This window comes from Zerene cesonia, chromosome 7 (genome assembly GCF_012273895.1).
Source record: "Zerene cesonia ecotype Mississippi chromosome 7, Zerene_cesonia_1.1, whole genome shotgun sequence".
Taxonomy (NCBI): domain Eukaryota; kingdom Metazoa; phylum Arthropoda; class Insecta; order Lepidoptera; family Pieridae; genus Zerene; species Zerene cesonia.
The window spans coordinates 1,458,821-1,478,525 of record NC_052108.1 but is presented as its reverse complement, the minus strand read 5'-3'; the positions used below and the strand labels follow the sequence as shown (position 1 = coordinate 1,478,525).

Genomic DNA, 19,705 nt, shown 5'->3' with positions numbered 1-19,705 from the left:
ACAGATTCGAAATTCAAATGTAATATTTTTTTATAATTAAGTGTAACAGTATTTATGGCCAGACTAAGTATATTGCTTCGCAGGTTACTCCATGGGGGCATTAGCTGGTCTGTCTCATTTTCACACATAAACCGCTGAAGTGATTTGGATGAAATTTTGCTACAAAGATGGACGGAAACGGGCACTACAGCCGGGGTGAAACCTCGGTCCTGTATATCTCTGACTGAGCGTGCAAAACCGGGGCGCAAAGCTAGCAATAAATAATTATCTAATGACATAGGAAATGGATTAAAGAAAACATTGCGATAGCATCTATCATCATTATTTATACACGCTATAAAATCGATTCTTATCAAAATAACCATACAATCGATAACATATCGTCGAAAGTAAAATTGCTATTGTTGTCTGTCTTATATCAATACTGTCATTTATTTTTTTATATTTATTTCGAAAGATTATTATCGTATCTTAAACACTGAATAAAATTTGAGTGTCTGTTGTTTATATTAAAATAACCGCTTTTTAATTAATATACGTATTAATTTAACCAAAGACGGTACATGTATCAAACATTTTTTTTATTTATTAGACATCCATACATCTATACATCCATCCATACCAATTATATTATTAGTAGGATTATTATTATGTCCTTTGCGGTGGCGCACCATGGGTTTTCGCTCCTGGGGTCGACTAAAAAGAGGCCGCCTCTCGTTAAGGTTCTTTTAAAGGGACTATTACTTAAGCTTCGCTGTCCGTCTATCTGTCTGTTTGTCTGTCTATTTGTCAAAATAAGCAATTTTTCGTATGCCATTGGCCACTGGTCCTTAGCTTGGATAGCACACTAGTATAGATATAGTTTGAGCCCGGTTAGGACAGGATAGTTTTTATCCTAGAAATTCTACGGGAAAAGTCACTATTTGGGGATAACCCGGGACTGTGTATCTTTTCTTTTGATTACACACGCAAAGCCGCGGGCGGTTGGCTAGTAAACATATATACCACACGTAATTTGCAAGTTATATAGATACATACAGTAATCCTTTCCGTAGCCCTGCTGGCGCACTATAAATCAATATGATAATAGAATTTACGTATTATGTACGGTCAGCAACGATAGTAGAAAATTTAACTCTAAATAATATTGTTCCATGTATCGTCAAGTTTCAATAAAAGGAAAAGAAAAATTTAATAAAGTTTAAGTCGTTTGATAAATTAACTCTATAAAAAGACCATTAGGCCTTGAACTTAACGCTGACTTTCATTGCTAACTGTACTTATTATTTATTTACTAATTTTATAAAGTGATACACTCACATAGCGCAGGAAACTTTAAACGGATTTAACGTTTCGAGATATAGGTATATAACGGATTTTACAAGCCATGTTATTACAACAATCTGATCTAATTATTGATTGAAATATAAGATGTTGCTATGGACGTAGACAATATAATTTTGTAACCTATTTCGTTTCATTCTATGTTGGCATTAATTCTAAAGAATTTCGTTGTTAACCCTACCAGTAGTGTGCGTGAGTTTGTCATTCATACATTTCAATGTTAGCGAAAAATAGTCCAATTTTAATAATGAATTGTTTCGAATCAGCTGACGAGAAACACGACTTTTTCCTACGTCAGAATAGCTGATAAGTACGTAAGACACGTACGGAAATGCATATTAAAACGTGGAAAATGAATAAAAAATACTATGTACTGAGTATTATGTAATTATTTTAAGGATTTTCTATGAATTCATTAACTTATGTATAGCTGCTGTTTTATATACTAATTCGATTCGGAGATGGTTTTGTTTATTAATGAAAATACCTGATATGCTTCATTATCCCTGAGCGGTATGTATTATTTGAATATTATTTTAACGTTACTCCAATGCTCATTATTACTATATTACATATAGAATATTATAGAAAAAGAAAAGTGCTTCATAAATAGTATTTTTATGTAAATAATTATTGTAACAAAAAAAAACTAAATCGCCTTCAAATTGTCAGAACTAGAACAATATTTACTGAGAATAATAATAATGGCATACACGAACCTCCTCCTTTGTTGGTTGAAAACAAAGATGATTTTTATTTGAAAGAATTAGTTTCGATATTGCTGTATGTCAGGACGGTGTGACTAACAAAAAAAAAAAAAAGAAATCGACGATTCAAACATATTATTAATAGTAACTTAAAGTAAAAGCGTGGAGCCGGTTAAAAAAACCGATTCGTAAGTAGATGTGGTCTGGAAATTTCGGGTAACAACCTCGTAACAACACCCGAACAAAATATCGCGTGTTTCTTAATTGCTTATGTATAAACTCGATGTTATTACAGTAAAATCAGCTTAATGATTATGCAAATAATACACTAAATCGCAGATCAGATGCATGGACGCGATGTTATGGCTTGTTAAAGCGTCTGATTGTACGTAATTAGAAAACCAAGGACGATGTTTCTAGTGTGTTTATCAGGAATTTCATCGTACAACCAATATAATAATTGATTGAATACATTTGGAAATCATTGTTTTTGGATAAGAATTTGTCAAATTGAATGAAAGGAATGTACATCATATAAACAAATAAAACACTTTACAAATAAGATGCATGGAAAAATGGCGGCTAAAACTCAATATTAATATTAATATATTTAAAAGACATATTCCAAAAAGAGAGACATGTCCAAACGGAAGCTAAATGGCTACTTAACAATCTCTTCCACGCAATCATACGCAATATTAATGCTATATTATTTAAGAGGAATTAAGTCTCATTGTAAATGTAATCTCGTTCTGAGAGCGGTCCGATTTTCAGTCTATATTCTGACATGTTTCGTTGATCGGAGGCCTATGTCCTTTTCCTTACCCTTCTACTAAGGCCAGTCCTTTCCTTTATTCCTCTCGCAAATCCCCTGTTAATCCCTTCCCAATTTAAAGTCGGCAATCCATTTGTAGAGGCATAAGGTCTGCAATGGACCTAATGCGTCTCTAAATGTTCATGGGCGGTCGTAATGCTTACCATCAGGCGTCCCACCAGCTCCATTGCCGACTTGTATCCAATTTCTATTGAAGAATTTCTTTTCTAGGTGAATTTACATATCAAGCTTTTCTCCTTGCGACAATGTAATCTTGAGAATGTATTTCATTTTAACATTCACTTCAAATTTGATGAAAGACAGAAACCCACATTCGCAGATAAAATTGTCTACTTTGTCTATTGGAGAGCCCATTAAAGCGTGTTCAATAGCTCAGTTCTCATATTTTTTCTAAATGAATAGTCTAGCTATTAAAGTCTATAGAGCTTTGTATCTCCAACGGCCATGAAGTTATATAAGCTGTCATGTCCCTCGGGTTTACACATGTCGTACGTAATGCTTTATAACCTATAGTCTTGCTCGATAAATGGACTATTCAATACAAAATTTAATTGTCATAAATCCGATAAAAGATAGCTCATGTTGCTCGTATGAAAAGTAGCAGTCTGTTAGTGAAAGAATTTTCCTCCCATTACTATACAGAGTTAAATACTTTATTTTTCGATAACATTAGTATACGTATTAAAATAGTTATAAATTTCCAGGTTCCGCTGTGGTCAGCATTTGTATGAAGCAGTTCGACGATGCAGTGTCGATCACAGTGGCCATAATGATTGTGGTAACGGTGGCGTTCGTTCAGGAGTACCGGTCGGAGAAGTCGCTTGAGGAGCTGAACAAGCTCGTACCACCTTCTTGTAACTGGTGAGAGACTATAAGTTACATGTAGTAAAGCTAAATTGTATTTATGGGGTATTTTTAATGTGAAATAAAGCTCTGAAATATTCATTTTAGTGTAACTCAAAAATACACCCTCACTTTACCTAATATTGCTAAACATGTATTTTTTTTTATTCCAGTCTCCGCGAAGGAAGCCTAGAACATTTCCTAGCCAGAAATTTAGTGCCCGGAGACATTGTCCACCTGAACGTAGGAGATAGAGTCCCAGCTGATTTGCGACTGTACGAATCTGCTGATTTGGCTATAGATGAATCCTCCTTCACTGGGGAAACAGAACCGGCTGTTAAAAGTGTCCTACCCAATAAGGCGTCAGCTGGGAGGGTGAATAAGGACAATATCGCGTTTATGGGAACACTTGTGAGGTGTGGGAATGCTAAGGTGAGGTGGTTTCAATAAAAAAGATGATTTGTTGGAAAACGATCTAACTGAGATTATAATGTTTACTTCGGGTCTCACATGACAGTGTGTTATGGCACCAAAAGAATTTGGCTCAATTTGGCTTATTGCTTCGTATACTTTCACAAAATCGGTCATGTATATGTGTGTGTTCGTTTAGTATTTTTATATTAATTGTCTTTCCTTCTATCTAATACTAAATACATAGTATCTCAATTATGCCGTTTACTTTTCCAATTTACATTATCAATTCGTAAATTTCGTTTATTAAAATCTACATGACTTACGTTTCAATTATTTTTCCAGGGTATTGTCGTCAGCACAGGTGAACGCTCCGAGTTCGGTGACATATTCCGAATGATGCAAGCGGAGGAAGCTCCGAAGACACCGCTCCAGCGGTCCATGGACACCCTCGGGGCTCAGCTCTCGCTGTACAGCTTCTGCATCATCGGCTTCATTATGGTGGCCGGCTGGTTGCAGGGCAAGGCCATACAGGAGATGTTCACTATTGGCGTCAGTTTGGCTGTTGCTGCTATACCGGAAGGTTTGGAAGTTTCTAGGTGTTATTTATTACATAGTGAAGACTTCTTCCTATACAAGCCTTTATCCTTTTCCTTACCCTTCCCAGTCCATTCCTTTATCCAATTTGAATTCGGCAACCCGTATGTACCATTGCCGACGGTGCCACCAGCTCCATTGCCGACGGTGATATAAAAAAAAGGAAGCAAAATTTTTATAGCAGAGCAAACACAGGAGCAGGTAGGCCATCTGATGTTAAGTGGTCACCCCTGCCTATAAACAATTGCAATACTGGTGGTGTTAATAAAGGTGCTTTGCTGGCCAACGCTTCTATGTCAGGTGTTACATAATGGCAATTTAAACATAGAAAATGATCGTTTTATAACATAAGATGTGGGTGAAATGGCTCAAACAAATTATAGCAGCATTGAATGTCTTATTTCATGTGAATCAAGCATTATTTTCATTATAATTACTGATGATTTATAAGCAGTTAATATTTTTGTCTTGAATTATATTTCGTACTAAAAAAACATAAAATAATGGTTTTCTTTTTCTTTCTCAGGTCTTCCCATTGTAGTGACTGTGACGTTAGCATTAGGCGTTATGAGGATGGCCAAACGGAACGCGATTGTTAAAAAGTTGCCTACAGTAGAGACTCTGGGCTGTGTCAACGTTATATGCAGTGATAAGACGGGTAATGTATTCAAACTATTATTTAAATAATAATACTTCTCTTAGCACTTTTGAGTAGAAACATTAATAGATATGTTCTGGATATGTCTGTTTAGTGTAATGTTGATTGTAATGATGTGATGTACACGATGTCCGAATAGTGGTGTACTATGCTCAAGGAATTTCCAGTTGTGCATATGCTGGTTACGTAAATAAAACAGAAGGCCGAACAAAATTTTCTTAATTGATTTAATTTTATGCTCTACTAGCTGTTACTAGCAGCTCCCCGTGGTTTCACCCGCGTAAGTCCGTATCCCGTAGGAATATTGGGATAAAAAGTTTCCTAAATGTTATTCCAGTTGTCCAGCTGTCTACGTACCACATTTCATTGCAATCGGTTCAGTAATTTTTGCGTGTAAGAGCAACAAACACACACACACACACACATCCTTACAAACTTTCGCATTTATAATATTATACTAGGAAGTAGGATTAGTAGGGTAGGATGTTTAAATCTCAAAGAAAGCATCATCAAATAAATTTCATTTTATTTCATTTCTTTGTAGTCACCATACTTAAACAAAACTACTAAAAACACACTTGTATGTAAAATAAATCTGGATATTGTATTATCTAGGTACGCTAACAAAGAACGAGATGACGGTCACTACACTATCGACATCCGGCGGCCATATTGCGGAAGTAACAGGATCCGGATATAGTGCTAAGGGAGACGTGCAATTGCGCGCGTACAAGGGCCGAGATCTGGATATAGCTAGGATGGGTGTTACTAGCATGTTGGAGGTGAGATGATGAAAGATATTTTTTACAGTAAACCTGGGTGAAATAGACGCATGCTGTGTTTCGTACGGTGAGTGGGGGAGCCGGAGGCCCGTTTTCTTTTCTCAACTTTTCCGGTCCATTCCTTCTTTCCAGTCGTCAATCCTTTCCTTATCCCTAACCCCTTAAAAGCATACGTAGGGCACCGCATCCGCAGGTGCCCTACCCCTGCGAATGTTCATGGGCGGGGGCTTATCGATTGCCATTAGGCGAACCGCCACATAAGATGCCCAAAAGTTTGCGACAAAAAAATGGTTGCCTGTAAAGTCGGTTTTACGGGCGAAGATTTTACGTGACAACGTCTTTTTCTCGGTAGAATATTTATTGATATGAATATTATTAAATTGCACAAAAGGAATTGAATGAAAATAAGAATTGCACAAATTTTAACTATAGAAAATATATTTTGTTTACTAAAAAGACAGAGACAGAGACACAAGCACGCGCCGATTCAATGCGCCTAATTCTCTAGTGCTGCGCGCGCGGCGGACCGATCACAGTTTGATGACTCATCGTAACGTTACCGGGCGTTACACTTTTTCATGAGTGACTCCGAGCCGCAACCTAATTTAAGACGTTGTCACGTCAAAAAATTTAGATCTGAACATACCGCTAGATATATAGATCAAAGGAATAAGTAGACAGTCCAAGGTTTCCGCAGAGTTCCCGTTTCCGTGGGATATGGGATAAAAACTCACTCGCCTAACGACTCTCTTGGGTCTCAAACTCTACCATATTTCATCCAAACCTATGCCAATGTAATAGAAGTTGTATTTTCTGTGAATTTTACTGTCTTAACTATTACCATAATACAGACCCGTATACATCACAAAAGTTATTTAAAACCCAGTCCAAAACTGCCCATATTTCGTAATTAAGCTTTTTTGATTCTTGAATTGCCCATTATTTTCAAATCTTTTGATTTATTTATTTGAATATCATTTGCTTATTTTCAGGTGGGTATTCTATGCAATAATGCGCACATAAGGGACGACATGTTGTACGGCCAGCCCACAGAGGGCGCTCTGCTCGCGTGCGCTATGAAAAACAATATGGACGATATACGGGAACAGTATACGAGGCTCAATGAGATTCCTTATAGGTAAGGATTGTGTGAGATATAGATTAAATTTTGCAGGATGTTTGATTGGTTTGAATGTTTTTTTTTTACGCTCACTTACGCTCAATTATAACGGTATTTATTTAATTATTTCTAACCTCTAGAGGTGTTGGCAGAATATCAGCGTCAGGGTCCCATTGACTCTAACATTTATGCTGAGCCAAGACCCTTTTTAAGAACACAGTGCACATTTGTCTCCGTCCTTTTTTTCCTCTCTATGTTAATTTTTCTTTGTGTAATCGTCTTATTTTATAATTGTCATGTATTTAATGTGTTCTTTTAATAAACTTTTTATCTATCTATCTATCTATCTAAAAACGCAGGTTATCAATTCGATTGTATTTTTTTGGCTTTGCTGTCTCAAAACTTTCGCCTGGGATAACCGATTTTGATAATTCTGAAAGCTGGTGGTCTCCCTTGTGGTCACGATTAAATTTGCCAGCGGTTTTTTTTTGTAAAAAAAAAAAAATCTATATATGTATTTGTTTTTAATTTCCACCAACAGTTCGGAAACGAAAATGATGGTGGTAAAATGCGCGCCGAAGTTCAACGACACGAAACACAAGGAGGAGGTGTTCGTTAAGGGCGCGATCGAGAAGATCCTGCCGCTGTGCACGCAGTACATCGACAGCGCGGGGAACTACGCGCCCATGACGCGGGAGAAGCAGGCAGACTTTCTCAACGAGGCCTATAATATCGCTAGGATGGGTGAGTTTTCGCTTATCTATACTAATATTATAAAGCTGAAGAGTTTATTTCTGTTTGAACATACTAATCTCAGGAACTACTGGTCCGATTTGAAAAATTCTTTCAATGGTAACCCATTTATCGAGGAAGGCTATAGGCTATATGTACCACGGGCGAAGCCGGGGCGGACCGATAGTTATTTAATATATAGGCATTTGTGATAGGTAGTGGGCTATTGGCGGATACTAGGTGTTCGAGAAGATTCTGTGCCTGCAGTACGTAGACATCTAGTATAAGCACTGGCTTCGTGCGCATTGTGTTTGGTAAATGTTGTGTTTTTCTGATATAAATCTACACCATTTTAATCATAATATTATTGAATTGAACCCAATCTGTTTCCAGGTCTGCGCATAATAGCCCTCTGCCGCGGCACCAGCCTCGAGTCGCTGACGTACACCGGCGTGTGCGGCGTGTGCGACCCGCCGCGCGACTCCGCGCGCACCGCCATCGCCGCGCTCAAGCGGGCGCAGGTGCACGTCAAGATGCTCACCGGCGACGCCAGGCCCACCGCGCTGGCTGTGGGTGAGTGGGAGAGGGGTCTTGTTGTGGTGGACGTGTGTAACAAGATGCTCACCGGCGACGCCAGGCCCACCGCGCTGGCTGTGGGTGAGTGCCCGAGAGCTCTTGTTGTGGTGGACGTGGGTAACAAGATGCTCACCGGCGACGCCAGGCCCACCGCGCTGGCTGTGGGTGAGTGCCCGAGAGCTCTTGTTGTGGTGGACGTGGGTAACAAGATGCTCACCGGCGACGCCAGGCCCACCGCGCTGGCTGTGGGTGAGTGCCCGAGAGCTCTTGTTGTGGTGGACGTGTGTAATAGCTAGATTGAACAAGAGATGGAGGACTATGGATGCGAGACCTACTGCGCTGATTGTTGTCGAGCTGGGGAAAGGTCGTGCTATAGTGGACGTGTGTAATAGGTGGAAAAAATAAAGGGCACTGACCGGTGATGCGAGACCCATCGCGCTGGCTGTCGGTGAGTGCCCGAGATGTCGTGCTATAGTAGACGTGTGTAATCAAACAGTTTGCCAAATGTAAGCATAAAACGTAAATCGTAAAACTCGAGAATGGCTCGACCGATTCTGGAATTTTTGTCGTTTTTGTTAAGGCACAAGGAAGGTTTTTATAGAGAAACAAATCGTATCACGGACGAAACTAAGGCGGACTATTAATTCCAAGATCAATATGGCCACTATATACGAATTCTCCATAGTAACAGTTCTTATATTTTGCTTTCCAGCACAAATGGTCGGCTTGGACGTGTTGCATTCGCAGTCGCTGTCCGGGGAACAACTAGACTCTATGTCTGATGACGAGCTCGATGGAATTATTGATACCGTAAGTTCTGAAAATACTATTTCAAGTCAGCATTATATCTATACTAGATGCTCGGCCCGGCTCCGCCCGGATATCTAAATTCCTGTACTATCTCAAGGGAGCATTTAATCAGGATAAGAAGTATCCCATCACCCAAGTCAGCTCATATCCTGTCTGTATACCAAACTTCATAAGAATCCGTTAAGTTTAATTTTTAGTTTTATAGCTATGAAATTTTCAAAAAAATTCTCATCCGTTAAGTTGTGTCAGCGTGATTGACGGACAATCATCCAAACAATAAACTCTCACATTTATAATATTAGTGTGATCTATGGGTATATAGAAAATGAAGATGTAGGGCTAACTAATAAGCTGATATTTGACTGTTGATAATTTGAAAACCCGGCCGGAGCTGGAATGAGCATTTAGTTTATATCCAATTGTGGCAAGATTAATCCTTTCGAAAATGTAAATATGTTTGAAATGTCCTTTTTTTAAGGAACTGTTAAACGCTTTTCATACATGATTTACTTTAAGTCAACCAATTTTAATATTATTTGCATCTTACTGTCCTACCCTACTAATCCTACTAATATTATAAATGCGAAAGTTTGTGAGGATGTGTGTGTGTTTGTTACTCCTTCACGCAAAAACTACCGAGCACATAGGTAACTTTTTATCCCGATATTCCTACGGGATACAGACTTAAGCGGGTGTGAAACCGCGGGGCGCAGCTGTTATTAATAAATTATTCACGTCCAATAGTAATTGTTTTTTTTTATGTCGTGAATTGTTATTTTTTCAGGTAAGCGTGTTCTACCGTGTGACGCCGAAACACAAGTTGTCGATTGTGAAATCGTTGCAGAGGCTCGGAAATATCGTTGGAATGACAGGTTATTATAATCAAATTATTTCATGTGCCCGTTGGAATATCACAATTATTTCTAAACGGTGTGCGTTAGTGTGTATCTATGTGTGTTTATATTAGTTTGTTTATAGATGTGTGTGGTGTATGTGTGCGCGCGTGTGTGTTGTCTCTAATTGGACAAATAAATGTTTTGAATGTTAGGTTTTTCATTATATTCTAAAGTGTTTCAATCACTACATGTTCATACATAGGGACATTGGGACGCTTAAATCTTTAAAACTACGCAACGGATTTTGATGGGATTTTGTTCAAAAGATAAAAGTTTATATAGATTAAAGTTTATATATAGAGTAATTCAAAGAGGAAGTTTTGTATGTTACATAGTAACATCTATTAAATTACTCCGGATTTAACGCGTTTTTTAATAGAAAGAGCGATTCAAAAGAAAGTTTTATACGTACAAAAATATCAATTAAACTACTCCCGAGTTTAACGCGTGCGAAGCCGCCGGCAAAAGCTAGTGTTCAATAAAAAAAAACCGGTTTTAAAAGGTGACGGCGTAAACGACGGCGTGGCGCTGAAGCGGGCGGACATCGGCATCGCGATGGGCCGCAACGGGACCGACGTGTGCAAGGAGGCCGCCGACATGATACTCGTTGATGACGACTTCGCCACTATCATGTGAGTGTGTTGTTGTTGTTTTTTGCCGACTGTATTTTTTTTCTCGTTTATTTTGTCATGAATAGAATAGGATTTTTTGTGGGTTATGAATGAATGAAATGAATGGAAATTCTTTATTGCGTACTAGCTGCGCCGCGCGGATTGACCCGCGTAAGTCCGTATCCCGTAGGAATATCGGAATAAAAAGTTGCCTATATGTTATTCCAGTTGTCCAGCTGTATACGTACCAAATTTAACGAAACAGAGTAACATATGACTATTTCACGCCGGTCTTCTGTGGGGGTGTGTTACTTCCCCGGTGCGAGCTGGCCCAATTCGTGCCGAAGCGTGCTCGACTCCCGCATTAAACTCTGCGGGTTTTCAACCAATTGACGTGATTTTTTTTTGTATTTGTGAGAAAATTGTTGTGACACTGTTTATAGAGATAATTATCGTATAGAAAACCTTACTAATATTATAAACGCGAAAGTTTAAATATGTATGGATGAATGGATGTTTATTACCCTTACACGTAGAAACTACTGAATGGATTTTTATGAAACTTTACAATTATACTATATATACATCAGAATACGACATGAGCTATGTAAATACTTATTATTGCCCGTGGTTACGTCCGCGGGTGAAACCGCGCGGCGCAACTGGCACAAAATAAAGGTTTAATTAGTATTTTCTTGTGTTTGATATTACGCGAGTATTTAAAGACTTTTAAACGCATTTTAAACGCGATTTATTCATTATATCATTAACCCGACGTTTGGAACGCTTTACAGCGATCGTGTCCAATCTCCCCGTGAACCCGCGAAAAGTCTTTAATTTCTTAAAGTTTAATTAATTATTAATTTCAGCTCGGCAATCGAAGAGGGCAAGTGCATTTTCTACAACATACGCAACTTCGTCCGTTTCCAACTGTCGACTTCCATAGCGGCGCTGTCGCTTATCGCTCTCGCCACTCTCATGGGCATACCCAACCCGCTGAACGCCATGCAAATACTGTGGATCAACATCATCATGGACGGTGAGTGAATAGCTTTATACTGTAAGCAAAAGATTTTATGAATTTCTCTATTTCCTTAGACAAGTTGTGCCGTGATATTTTTTTGCTCCGGAAAATACCGTAGTGTTTATGTAATACAAGCGGTCCGCTCCGGCTTCGCCCGTGGTACATATATAGTCTATAGCCTTCCTCAATAGATGGGCTATTTAATACTGAAAGAATTTTTCAAATCTGACCAGTAGTTCCTGAGATTAGTGCGTTCAAACAAACAAATTCTTCAACTTTATAATATTAGTATAGATTTCAACTAAGGCCAAAAAAATTTTGACTTAAACAAGAATGTTTGTTTCTTATGTTTCTGTTTCGTTTTATGTATCTGTGCTATGTTGACGAGTTCTGTTTTTTATGGACTAGCTAGTTAGTTACTAGTTTTCACATATAGGTGTTATTTAAAATATCGCCTACGAAAATTTGTACATCTTTTGATACATTTCCTTTTGTATGTTACTGTCGGCAATGGAGCCGGTGGGTCGTCTGATGGTAAGCGTTACCACCGCCCATGGACATTTCGGAGAGGCGTAAGATCATTTGCAGACCTCATCTACAAATGGATTGTCGAATTCGAAGTGGAAAGGGATTAAATAAGGAATAAAGGAACGGGAAGGGCAAGGAAGAGGATATGAGCCTCCAGATCCCTCACTCTCCGAACGAAACACGGCAGTAGGCTATTCCACGCCGGTCCTGTATTGGGATGTGGTACTTCCCCCGCAGGGCCGCCGGCGCAGTCGCTGGGCGTGGAGCCGGTGGACCACGAGGTGCTGCGCCGCAAGCCGCGCGACACCTCGCGCCGCATCATCTCGCGCGGCGTGCTGCTCTCCGTGCTGCTCTCCGCCGCGATCATCATCGCCGGCACGCTCTGGGTGTTCAACCGGGAGGTGGGTGTGTGCGTGCGCGTGTGCGTGTGCGTGTGCGTGCGTGTGTCCGCTACGACGATCATGCTATACACGCTGTGTGCGTCGTAGCGGACACGCTCTGAGTGTTCAATCGAGAGGTGGGTGTGTGCGTGGCTCACACCCACATACACACGGTGCGTGTGTGTGTGCCACGATCATCATAGCCGGCACGCTCTAGGTGGTCAACCGGAAGGTGGGGGTATTTTTTTATTATAGAGGAGAAAAAATACTTTTAACTATACTCAGAGTTGAATCTACGACCTGATATGTCGGTCGGTCGACTCGATTTAAAAACTTCTCTTGCTTCTTAAGTCCATAAGCCGTGAGGCTTTACTTCACGGGCAGACCGACAGCACGAGCTTTTCCTCTCATTTAAAACTAGTTTATTCATTGCTTTACGCGTCTGTTCTTTCATTCGTAGGTTTTGCGTGCTATTCTATTTTTGCAACATTATCAAATTTTTAAGTTATTGAAAAATCGACCAAATTTTATTCAAAGGTTAAAGTTGGATTTACAAGACAACAAATCTGCACCTCCAGCCCACTTTAGATGGGACATTCCTTCTCGCTGATTGTATATCTAGTTGTTATTAATGATCGAATGAAATTTATTGGAAGTAATAAAAAAGAGTTTAATAAGACCCCCACAAAATGATATTATCTATTTATTTATTTTATTCAGAATCATTCATTGTCATCATCATCGTTATCAGCCCATATATGTATGAAGGGTGAGGCAATACCATCCACTACGCTAGCCAAGTGCGGGTTGACAGATGCCGCACGTCGAACTTTTGTTTTTTGGACATGCCGGTTTCCTCACGATGTTTTACTTCAACGTTTTGAACAGTGGTGATGCGATCGACTTGTGCAGATAAATTGGAAAATCAATTTATATTTGCACGCTATCCTAGTCCTGAACCCACGACTTATCGATTTCAAGTCCGACTTCCACTGAGCCAACACTGTTCTTTTAACTAAATATCATCAAATTCAAATTTAAAATTAAAAATGATTTTGATTCACAGGTTATAAGGTTTTTATTACATAATATAAAGTTCTTCTGTGATCTGCCATGTGGCTTACAATTGTCCTGTACAATTCTTTTTACATAAATAATTAATTTTTAATCATATTTATACATATAGAGCATTATTATTGTCTATACCAAGCATAAAAATAACAAGAGCACGAAGTAATTATTCTAATGTCCATATATAAAATTGAATAGATAAATGTCATGTATTTAGTTCAGTCAGTTGTTTATTTATGATTGGTCAAAATATTCGGTTAGTCATCTATCATTCATTGTAACTACAGTTAAACGAAAGCGCAGATTAAATCCTTCCTACTATCCTGCTAATATTATAAATGCGAAAGTTTGTAAGGATGTGTGTGAGTTTGTTGCTCATTCACGCAAAAACTACTGAACCGATTGCAATGAAATTTGTTACGTAGACAGCTGGACAACTGGAATAACACATAGGCGAATTTTTATCCCGATATTCCTACGGGATACGGACGGGCAGCTAGTGTAATAATATTCATAATGATTATAAGCAGATGTCGGACAACAAGATAACGCCCCGCGACACGACGATGACGTTCACGTGCTTCGTGCTGTTCGACATGTTCAACGCGCTGTCGTGCCGCTCGCAGACCAAGTCCATATTCCAAGTGGGCCTGTTCTCCAACAAGTGAGTGTCTGAGTCTGTCTCAATTCGGGATATTCGCGATTCGGCGGGATTTGACCAGCGTCTTTTCGCCAAGCCGCAGCAACGTCTAGCCTCTCGGCCACCCGTGATCCCGTGACCCGGGTTCAAACCCCGCTACGTGATCATTTTTCTTCTATTCTTTCTATATTTCTCATTTATAAATTCAAGCATTTCAATGCTATTCAACTAAATTAAAAGTGAGTGTCTGATGATGGCTGTTGGTTGTAGTCGGAAGTTCGGGGTTGGGCTTTGGTTTATTTCGTGTCATAGCGGGCAACTGAGCTGGTGGTTTGCCTGATGGCAAGCGATCACCAACGCCCGTGAACGTTCGGAGGTACTGCCTCTGCGACTGCGCGGACCGCTTTTAAGGGGAAAGGGGTGAGGATAGGATTGATGATGGGAAATTAGGAATGGACTGAGAAGGGAGAGGGGATGGATGCGTGCCAAGATAGCTTGATGAATGGTTTGTAGCGTACACTTTATGAATTTCGAGTTGTAGAGTAGGAAGTAAACTAGTTCTTAATGTTTTAGTAAAAAAAAACTAGATCTAAATGATCAATAGATAAATGAATGGGATCAAAATAGTTAACATTTCTTAGACTTTAACACTTATTATTAGTATGAGTGAAGTCACGTCTCCGCTAATGGGATATGGGGCAGATAATATTCATCTGTTTCACTCAACAAATTTATTAATGGACAAGTAGGTGATCAGAAGGCAGATCACCGTGTCCTGGCGGACCGAGGCAATATATTTTTTTATCCCCATCAAGAATCGAAGCTAGGACCCCACGGTGTTACACTCAAGCTTTAACCAATGTCTAGTTAAATATAATTCTAATTCAAATTTCAAAATCAATCATTTATTCAACTAGATTTCTTCTAGAAGCACTTTTGAGTCGTCATCTTATAATAACTATTGATCAACCTGCGCCTTTTGAAAATGCAAACCGCAAAAAGCTTACTTATAATATTTATTTCCAGAATGTTCTTGATCGCCGTATCGTTAAGTTTGGTGGGGCAAATGTTGGTGATATATTTCCCGCCATTGCAAAGGGTGTTTCAAACGGAAGCGCTCACTGGACATGGTAAGGTTTTTTATTACAATGATTAAATCTATACTAATACTATAAAGCTGAAGAATTTGTTTGTTTGTTTGAACGCACCAATCTCAGGAACTACTGTTCCAATTAGAAAAATTCTTTCAGTGTTAGATAGCCAATTTGTTGAGTAAGGTTGTAGGCTATATATGTACCACGGACGAAGCCGGGGCGAACCACTAATATTCAATCATTTGCTAGTATTTTGATTTGTTTAATTTAAACCTAGCTTCTATGATAACAAAGTCAAATGTTATCCCGAATAAATAGAAATACCTCATAATACCTTGGTAGGTACCTAGGTAGTATTTTAAATCCACAAAATTAATGCAAACAGTTGGTTTGACCACGTGGAACCCGAACAAAAGTTAACTAGACTCGAAGTTAACTAGAGGTTAACTAGTGGGATCTAATTTATTGCAGCTAAATCGGTCTAGTGGAATTTGCATAGATCACCAATAAGATCATTCCGTGGAATTGATCTCTCACAATATATCATTAATTTCAGATCTCATATTCCTAGTCTGCTTGACCTCAAGCGTTTTCATCGTTAGCGAAATTAAGAAGGTCATCGAGCGCATGCTGAAAAAGCGGGCCTTCCCAAAGTTCTCGACGAAGGCACACGATGCGATGGACTTTGTATGACAGCAGCCCGAGACGAAAGCGGAGTAGGCGTGTCTGACACGTGTCAGTGTGACGTGCGCCGCGGTGACGGCTGTCAGCCTGACAGCCGCTACGGCGGCGGCGGTGCGTGCGATGTTGACGCGTGCCAGACTGACGGCTGTCAGACTGACACGTGTCAGGGAGACGCGCGTGTGGCCACATGTCGCGCTGACGCTCCGAGGGGCTGTGTTGTACTTGATCTGAGGGATGTTAACATCGGCGATACGCGTCAGAGTGTTAGATTGTGCAAGCATTTTCCATTCCGCGGCTCGGCAGATTCCCATGGGCGTAGGACGAGTGACGTTGATGACAGTTGTCATATGACTCCCGCAGATAAAAAGCTGTTGAGCCCGTTATATGATAACTGTCATGCGAATGTGACAGATAGAAGTATGACGAGTGACTTGACCTTTAACAATTGTCATATGAACGTGACGGATGATCGGGTGGTAGACGTATTATATGACGAATTTCAGGGTAATGTGTCGAATAAACAGAGAGGGAATGCGTCGTATGACAATTGTCATACAGTTTCAAAAAATCGGGTGACGAGAAACTGTCACGCGGGCGTGACAGAGGGTCAAACGGCGAGAGACTTTTCATATGACAAATGTACTGACTTGACAAGTATACGAGTGACAGGTGACGCGTCACACGCAAGGCGACGGGCGGTGGGTGACGCGTGTCTTTTTAATGACAATTGTCAGTGCGACGGTGAGACGGACCAAATGCCATTCGCTATATACGATGGTAAAATCAATATCCCCTGCGGTTTTAATTTTTAGGCTTATTTTTTGTTTAATTAAAGGGTTTGTATGGTGTTTTGTAATATATTAGACTTTTTTTTATAAAGTTCTCTGAATTCTTTAGATCGAAAATCGAAAAAGGTTTTATTATCGTTATAAAGCAGAAAAATAAACACAATAAAAAGTTCTTATATAACTTAGTACATACTCCGTACTCATTTGTATAAGAATTTGATTTTAAAAGATATTTTTAAGCCATTCGATTGTGTATGAAGTCTTTTAATATAATTCACCACTAAACTTAATACTATAGGAAAATAACGTCGCAGTATTCGTACCGAAATGCTTGTTTAATTTATTTTTGTATCGCGTTTATGTGATTTAAGTGAAATTAAATGAATTTAGTTTGTATTTTTTACGCTTATTTTGATATTAGGTTTTTATAAGGTTGCGTTGAAAGCTAGAATAGTTTTATGGTAGGAGCTTGTTGGAAATATTTTTGGGGGTAGTTTTGATCTTAACAGAATATTGAAGTACCCACAATTTAGGATGAAAAACACATGCTTTGTGTCGTCTCAAAAATATAAGGAAAATTATCTCAAATTAGAAAACGTAAAGGGCCTAAATTATTTTTTTAGCCATATGTTTTTTTTTTAACATAAAATGTACAAACATTCCGATTCCGTTTTTTTTTTTCACAATGTGCTTTGAATACCTTATTTAGTGTGTTAGGTTATATTTCCCACAAGTTCAATTCATAATGAATACAAAATGTGTCATTTTAGTCCTTTTAATAAATTGCTAAGTACAGTTTTGCATTTTCGAACGTTACGGTAAATATTGCCAGTGTGTAAGAAAAAATGCCCAGTATGTTTTTTTTGTTTTTTTTTTTTAAATACATGACATTTTTATGTATCCTATAATTTTTATTTATTGTATCGTTGTAATTGTAAATATATTTCGTACAATAGTCATCGAATGTCCATAAATATAGTTTTACATTTATTTTTTTAGTTTTTATTTTACCCTCCTTTATTGTTTTTTTTTTTAGTGTATCTATGTAGTTTATTTATTAACTGAGTGGTATTTATACAAAGAACGGTTAGTATGCGTAGGCTGTGATAGATTATTTATTTTAAATCTTTATGCGGGTCAAATACTATGTATCATAAATTATTGCTTTGCTTTTTCTGAAGCTGAAGACATTAAGAGGCACCGTTCCTCTAAGGAGCATATTTACAAAAGAGTAATCACTAGATACGTCTGTTCTTAATTTGCTCATGTTAAATTTAATTTAGCCTATTTTAAAACATTCGTGATAACAGAATGTTTTTATTCAATAAATTTACTAATTTAGAAGTGGCAACACACGCCATTCTTTTTGGATTTGAGAGAAAGTCCTTGTCGCGGCTGACAATTTTCGTTTAGAAATTTAATGCGTGTTTCTATACATTTGTCTTTGTACAACAAAGGGTAAAACTAATACTTAATTATTTCTAGTTATTGTGTTATTTACGAACTTGGAACAAAAGTAATAACTAGATACACGATCTATAGCATAAAACGGGCTTGAAACTCGTCAAGTGAGCTTGTTAAATTCAGAAACAACGTCAAAGCAAAATCCACCGTAATAGCAATTCTTAAAGTTGTTTTTAAAAAAAATACCATAAGCCATAGATGTTGATGACGTATAACTGGCTAATACTTCAAAATAAATTCAACCTTAATCAGAAGAATTAAAGTTAAATTTACACATGCACTGCACGGCACGGTCGTTTTTTGTTGTTGATTGTGTATCTAATTGGTATTAAGGACCGAAGATTGCAAAAAGCATTTATATTGTATCGTATACTTCAAATAATATGATATGAATTTAAAAGACCCTCAATATATTATAAAAAAATTAATATTTAAAGCAAGGTAGCTATTATATAGTGTAACTTTTATATATATCAAACTATTGAAGGCCTAATAACCCAAAATATATATCAAAATTGTGATTAGAACCATATCTATCTTATATAACATATTAGGATAAATTGCCATTTCTTTTTCGTTAAAACTAAAATTATATACAGAAATATGACAACACTATAAAATCATTGAGTTTTTTAAGTATGGGATTAACTCGCGATGTTAAATGTGATAGTATGAAATATTGTCATATTTTACAAAGAAAAAAATCATGGTTTACTCCGTAGATGATACCGATAGAACTTAAATGATAAATTAGTACATTACAGTATCTACATTTAAATTTAACCTTCAGGGCCATAAATTGAGCTGAAGAATACGATTGCAAAATTTTTATTACTTTTGGGCATAGACCATTCTTTAATCCCACAAATCCCACGATTCCATATATCCCACAACCATTTTTTATCCCATAATCTCACATAGTTATAATGCAAGTGTTCACAATCTTACACTCGCTATATCTAGCTTAATATCTGACTTGGGTAATATCTCTTAGAGTATGCTGGGTAATTACCGTGACGTCTTATAGCAGGAGTAATTCCAGTGTAGAAAAGTAACTGCGTTAGAAGACCTGTAGCTCTGTCTTGTTCCCACACTGGAATTACTACGGCT

The 19,705-nt window shown here is 38.2% G+C and overlaps 1 protein-coding gene across 2 annotated transcripts in view; it reads left to right on the top strand.

Moving 5' to 3' along the window:
• LOC119840643 (calcium-transporting ATPase type 2C member 1) overlaps nucleotides 1-17,202 on the top strand; it is a 34,307-nt gene extending 17,105 nt beyond the window's left edge. The window contains exons 4-19 of one of the 2 annotated variants that reach the window (XM_038367327.1): nucleotides 3,591-3,747; nucleotides 3,903-4,161; nucleotides 4,486-4,723; nucleotides 5,264-5,395; nucleotides 6,011-6,177; nucleotides 7,170-7,315; nucleotides 7,839-8,041; nucleotides 8,423-8,602; nucleotides 9,318-9,415; nucleotides 10,200-10,287; nucleotides 10,814-10,943; nucleotides 11,792-11,961; nucleotides 12,712-12,875; nucleotides 14,456-14,589; nucleotides 15,592-15,695; nucleotides 16,216-17,202. In XM_038367327.1, coding sequence (XP_038223255.1) covers nucleotides 3,591-3,747; nucleotides 3,903-4,161; nucleotides 4,486-4,723; nucleotides 5,264-5,395; nucleotides 6,011-6,177; nucleotides 7,170-7,315; nucleotides 7,839-8,041; nucleotides 8,423-8,602; nucleotides 9,318-9,415; nucleotides 10,200-10,287; nucleotides 10,814-10,943; nucleotides 11,792-11,961; nucleotides 12,712-12,875; nucleotides 14,456-14,589; nucleotides 15,592-15,695; nucleotides 16,216-16,352 — 2,507 coding nt within the window. In that variant the 3' untranslated portion in view covers nucleotides 16,353-17,202. The remainder of the gene's footprint in view (nucleotides 1-3,590; nucleotides 3,748-3,902; nucleotides 4,162-4,485; nucleotides 4,724-5,263; nucleotides 5,396-6,010; nucleotides 6,178-7,169; nucleotides 7,316-7,838; nucleotides 8,042-8,422; nucleotides 8,603-9,317; nucleotides 9,416-10,199; nucleotides 10,288-10,813; nucleotides 10,944-11,791; nucleotides 11,962-12,711; nucleotides 12,876-14,455; nucleotides 14,590-15,591; nucleotides 15,696-16,215) is intronic. The other variant, XM_038367328.1, reaches the window with a different exon arrangement.
• Nucleotides 17,203-19,705: the final 2,503 nt, after the last annotated feature.